The 6,434-nt window shown below is 39.0% G+C and overlaps 1 protein-coding gene across 7 annotated transcripts in view; it reads left to right on the top strand.

Moving 5' to 3' along the window:
• Window positions 1-6,434, top strand: part of klhl5 (kelch-like family member 5) — a 55,995-nt gene that overhangs the window by 7,365 nt on the left and 42,196 nt on the right. For all 7 annotated transcript variants that reach the window (XM_018695746.2, XM_018695744.2, XM_051070643.1 and 4 more), the window contains one exon: window positions 1,930-1,993. In XM_018695746.2, the coding sequence (XP_018551262.1) occupies window positions 1,930-1,993 (64 nt within the window). The remainder of the gene's footprint in view (window positions 1-1,929; window positions 1,994-6,434) is intronic.

Below are 6,434 nucleotides of genomic sequence, written 5' to 3'. Positions count from 1 at the left end.
AAAGCTATAATTATGAAAGGTTTCTTATAATCATGAAATACTATATAATAGCAGAGATACTAAGGCTTAATTATGATAAAGTTATGACTTTGTATCATGCGTTTATTACATACAGACTCAACATTGTGAGAAGGTTGAATCATAGATCCCAGAAACCACAAAGTCATAATTAAAGTTTTGCATAATTGTGAGATGCTAAGTCATAATTATAGCACACAAAGTTATAATTACGAGAACATTTATCATAATTGTGAAATACTGAATGATAAATATCAGATTCTAGGTCACAGGTTAATGTTTCTCATAATTGTCACTCCATGTCAGATAACTATAAGATAAGGTCACGTCTGACAATGTTGAGATGGTTACTCACAACGATGAGAAACAAAGTTATAATTATGAGAAAGCTTCTCATCATTATGAGATAATTTGTGATAATTATGAGGAAAAAAAAAACATGACGACAGCTTGGGTTCTCATTTTTCCAAGTACTGGCCTCAGTCCCACTCCTTTAATTAACGTCACCACACAGTAGAGAGCTGATGGGTCTTCCTATTGCTGCTGTGGAGAAATGACCTTTCTGTTCATTTTCTCTTATTATTTTTCTCTCTACTCTGTTCTGAAAAGAACATGTATTTTTCTTTTGTACCGTCTGACTCGATCTCTGTTGGGTGTTTAGTATGGCTCCGATTTTATGGTTGGGTTCCTGAGAGCCACTTATCTTGGCAGGTCACACACAAACACACACACAGAGGCTCAGACAAACACACACACACGAACGCACACAGTGATGAGGATGGCTGGCAGGTGGAGCCTTATCTCCTCTCCACAGCGGCTTGCCTCTCTCAGGGCTCAGTCGGCAGCTTATAGACGGGATGGAAGCAGCAAAAACTAAAAAATACAAAAATCACTTTCTGTGCTTTTAGGTCAAATCAAAGCTTCTCAACACTTTCAAATATTTTGTGTGAGTGTGTGTGTATGAGATTGTGTGTGAGGGGATGTTTCTGTCAGTGAGTGTCTACCCTGCTGAGGTGTCCTTGAGCAAGACACTACCTCCCTGCTAATGTAGCTCTGTGGGAGCTAATCTGTATTCTGGTTCTGTATAAAAGCCAAAAAAAAAGTTCCCTGCTGAGGCCAGTAAAATATCATCCTCATGCATATTGTTTTATTTTATGAATCTGTAATTTCTAATAGTTAACTAACAATTATCCAAGAACTAACCTGGAATCTTAATTTGATCATAATGACAGGGAGAATAGAGAGAGTGTTTGACTGGTATACTTAGAGTTGATTATTTCAGCTGATGAGGGGTTGAAAGTCTTTGAGTCAATTTAGAATGAGTAAGTTAGACTTATTTGGCTTTAAATTTGGCTTTTCTTTTAAGAGCATCCCTACTCTCTCCATTACAGATTATTACTTCTTAGGAAATGTCAGGAAATTATTGTCAACGTTTCACTTTATTGTAACATTTATTCAAAGGATTTTTGTTCTGCAGTCTTGTGGGCTGACTGTCAGACCCCACCAGATGTTACCTAACAGCAGGTCATTTTGATTTAGGCTACTAATGCATATTTGAAGAGGTGGCTCTGCAGTTCAGCCATGATTCACAGTTCAATTTACAAACAAGGTGGGAAAAGGTGTGAATGATCATTTTGGACCAGAAGTTGTAAAATGTTCTTGGAAGATTCCTTTTTCCTTTTAATCAAACTGGAAAATCTTTGGTTAAACGTCTAAATAAAGGTAGAAAAACTGAGATTTTATCCTGTTCTATATATTTTATGCTCAATATGTCATCTCACAGCTGCACAACTCCTCACAGATGGCACAAGCTGAGAGTTACAAGATAACAGAGGGGAATGAAACGTCTGATCAAAATGGTTTATATTGGCTGTCGTGATAGAGTGAAATTGAGTTTTCCACATTTTTCAGGGGACCAGCTGGAAACCCCTCCAGGATCCTCCAGTCTCCTTGAAACCTGGTTAGAAAACCCCAGGTATGGACTCTTCTCCTCCTCATTATGTGTGTGTGTGTGTGTGTGTGTGTGTGTGTGTGTGTGTGTGTGTGACTGCTGTGGTTTACTAAACACTCCAGCATTAACAAGAAGCTAAAACCTCCTTTTAGTTCCACACAGCACAACTGCAGGGCCAAACTTTCATGTTGTCAGTTTGCCAGAAATCTGATAAATCATAACTGGGGTTGATTGGGTGGAAGCTCTGGCAGATGGACTTGGAACATGTAAATTTGAGACTGGGCTGAAGATGCCCAGAGAGAATTGGACTCTGAGAGGAAAGCCAGGTGTTCAAACACTCGGGATTCTGGATTTTATACCCCTTGTTTTAGTGCTTATTTGCAGCAGCAGCAGCAGTGGCTAAGTATGGGGATGTCAGCTGGTTCTGTTCTCTCAGAGTAAGATATCTTGACAACTAGAGGCCAGATTGTTATCAAATTTTGTGTTGACAATGACACTTTGTTATCTAGCACAACCATCAGGGCTGATTCACAGATTTTCATTAAAGGAAGAGTTAGCTGTGTTGGGAAATGTTGTTGCAGAGAGTTATAGTAGATGAGAGGATCAGTACCACTCTGTCCATTTAAATGTGAAGCAACAGCCAGTTAGCTTAGCATAAAGACTGGAAAACGAGGGAAAGAGCTAGCCTAGCTCTGTCTAAAGGTAAAACAAAGTCAGCTCCTCTAAAACTCAGTAATTTACACATTATGTTTAGTTCTGTTCCTCTTACGTAAAACCACAAATATTCATGTTCATGCTTTAATACTGATTAAACACAAGATATTTAGCAAGTTTTAGAGCCGGTAGCTGAACTTTTTCAAAATCTCTCCTCTAGTGCCATTATCCAACTAAATTTTTCATCTTGTACTCAAGATGTCAAAATTCACTGAGCACATTCAAGCTCCCGAGATAAATCCTTTGATTTCAGTGACCCCATGTCCAGTATTTTGGATTTATTTTTGCAACTCTCCAACAGAGACAGAAAAAATGATCACTATGTTGATGGTTCAGGCCAAAACCTTTATGGACTGTAATGAACTCTGCAGCCTCCAGGGACCCCTGCTGGATCTCTAAACCTGCAGCCTTACCTAAAGCAGCTATCTAATTTGAAGTTTTATCATACTTCAGACCTTTTCAATTATTTGACTTAATAAAACGAGAGATTTGTGCAGTGGTAATGTAGTGCAATCTGAATTATCTGTTAGATGCTGTATATCCAGTTGTACACATCTAATGATGAACACAACAGGGCTGTGACAATTGCTGTCTGCGTGAGAAGTGTGTGTATTTCTGAGCGAGATGGTGAGATGGCATCCTTATCAGCACCTTAACTTTTCTTCAACACTCCAGTAATTTGCTAAACATTAACCACACATCCTGTCAGACACGCTGACAGGCTGCAGTTTCACCTCGGACAGAAATCACTTGAGAGTTACGGTACATGGGCTATTTCTGGATCCCTGCATTACTGCAGAATCTGATGCAGAGAGTTTAGAGATTGAATGTAACCACATGATGAGATTAGGGATTTAGGTACAAGAGAGGATATTTAAGAACAGGCTACGCTCCGCAGGCTCAGCGCAGGTTATGGTTGTATTTCAGGCATTAGATGTTGTATATTTGATCTTCCCATCATGTCCTCACTGTGATGTCTGAACTTAATCCCTGGGTCTGCTTGAAATGGACACAATGATGTTCTCGGATAGGTTCAGGCATCAATAGATACACCGATTTGAAATTCTCTTTTATCCTGTCTACCTGTTGTGTGTTTGTGAGTCTGTGTTGAGAAATTAGGAGAAAAGAGGACAGGCCGCTATGGTTGGTTTAACTCCTGATTTATTCATTCATTCATTTTAAGTTGTCTACAAAGGTGTTGTGTTGCTGGTTATAGATGCCATAATGATTTATCTTTTGTGGCCACAACTGGAAACAGCTGACACATGAATGACAAGTGATAATTGCTTGTTTTCTCAAATATATAAAAGTTTCTATTTATTAACTGATTGACTGTGTTTACATTGTTTTCCTATTTAATGGCTGACTGGGCTCCATAGTGTTAGTTTTACTGTCATTGTTTTGGCAGAATGCCTTTGATATGTTATTAGCTGTGACCTGTCTGATTCATCTTTCCATTGTTATTTGTCATTGTGTGTTTCCCCTCTGGGAAACAATAAAGTTATCAAATTCAATCTAAATTTGCTCAGCTCACAATGGATTTTAGATTTTGCATCAGTCATAGTGCTGAATAAAATTCACCATGCTACTGTGACAAGAAAAATACCACTCTGGATCCCCTTCTGTCTACGTCTTCATGTTTTAACTGTATCAGGTTTTCATCTTTGCCTCTCCTCCAACATCCTGCATCTCAGGAGAACGCAGCTTGTCTTCCCTCGGCCAAATTTTTAGCCATGCAAGCAGCAATATTGGTCTTTCGCTGCTTTGTCCCAGATTAAAATATTTCAACCACTATCTGATAGATTGCTGTGAAGTTTTGTACAGACATTCATGGTCCCCGCAGGATGAAGTGTACTTACTCTGGTAATCTCCTGATCTTTTCCTTTAGCACCACCAGAACATTATTATTTGTGGCTCCAAGGGAAATGTATCAGCAGCTGTTACACTCATACATCACGCCATTTACCTTTTCTGAGCTCTTTCAGGACCTCTTCTAAGCATTCTAGTTGGAGGTCACTATGTCTTCGGTAATAAGAGCTAACATTTTCTTAGTCTGTTTTTGACTTGACATGACATAAATGTATGATAAGAAAGAACGTGGATATGACAATCACCCAAATCTACAGCTTCCCTCAGGTTTACAGAGCTTTATAATGCGTTTCAGCTCATATTTTAGCTGTCCAGTTCACAGTTTTAATGTTTCGGTTCGCTCTCACTACTCTCTTAGTGTCGTTTTCAGCCACAGCAAGCAGCAGAGAGCGAAAAGGGAGTGAACATTGGACTTACATTAGACAGGCTGCCGTAAACATGACTCCAAATGAATAATAATGTTGATCCCTGTCTGCTGGATGTGTAAATGTAGATTTAGATGATGATATGTCGATATTTGTGGCCAAAAAAAAGCAGTTATTACAGGTTTTCCTTTTCCTTTTCTGCTTCTTGTGTTAAATGTATCCATGTTTAAATGGAGCTCATGGTATGTTTATTAACTGTGTATTGATTAGGTTGAAGTTATTTGTTAAATTATGAGCAGTAGCCTGTTTGCAAAATGCCAAGCAAGTCAAGTGAGAGAAAAATAGGTTCGAAAAAGTGGGAGGTGAGGTATGAGTAGTGAGCATGTTTTTCCATTTAAAAACAGAGGAGGAGGAAGAGGAGGAGGAGGGAGGAGGGAGAGCGTGGTGATTTAGCGCTGTGTCAGCAGTAAGGCATCGTCTAGCTCTCCAGAGACGAAGCCACTGTGAAGTTTTATGACTCTTTATGGAGAAATTACGATGTTGCACAAAGAGATTATCATTATGAGTGAACCTTTAAAGGTGATGAAGGTTTCCAGACTTATCCTCCTCATGGCTCTAATCTGCCTGTCTGCTTCACAGTGCTTTACAATATCAGTGCTCTGAACACAGTGTGTCCACGACTCTGTCTCCTCCCTTCCCTCAATGGTTTTAGTTTCTCTCTCTCTCAGAATCTCAAGGTTTTCAGAGGCAGCTACATCTTTTCTTGTTCGCGTGTTATGTGTGTGAATGTGTTGGGAGAGGCAGTTTCAGAAGACAGCACACACACACACACACACACACACACACACACACACACACACACATGCATAGGCACTAAAGTGGGCTAAAGTGGGGTGAATTTACAGGAAGCTCTTGAGCCATCATGGTGCTGCATCTCTTTTGTATCCCTTTATGGTTCACCTTCTCCCTCCCTCGCTTCTCTCCTCTGCCATAACCTTTTCTGGTGAGAAAATGCCATGTCAATAAAAGCTTTTTAACATGAGGAAAAATCAATATGCTCTGATTGCACCCTTTTTTCTTTTTCTTTTTTTTTTTTAAGCGTGCCTGTATGGAACAAATAAGTGGTTCTGCTTCTATGTGGTTGCTGGGTAAAATGTTATTTTCTAAAGCAGATACTTGGTAGTTTTTCTTTGCATACTGTATAGTGAACTGAAATGAAAACCCAGAAGCTTTTTGAGGCCCTGTTTATGCTGATATGACTTAATATTAACACTTTATACTTTAAAGTGCTTTATTGGTTGCAACTCACACCATCAACTTTTATTGTTCTGAGAGGGAAAGCAAGCTTGAAGGCAAGGTTGCAATAAAAATGCACAATAAAAATGTATCATAAAAACAATAAAAACACATTAACATAAAAGCTCAATAAAATGTATGATAAATAGGGGCAAAATATACCCACATCAGTTGTTAAGACCAGACAGCCAATCTCTTCTTTCAACAGTCAAGCCAAAAGA

The sequence above is a fragment of the Lates calcarifer genome, linkage group LG5, assembly GCF_001640805.2.
Source record: "Lates calcarifer isolate ASB-BC8 linkage group LG5, TLL_Latcal_v3, whole genome shotgun sequence".
Classification (NCBI taxonomy): Eukaryota; Metazoa; Chordata; class Actinopteri; family Centropomidae; genus Lates; species Lates calcarifer.
This window is presented reverse-complemented; position numbering and strand designations above follow the sequence as displayed.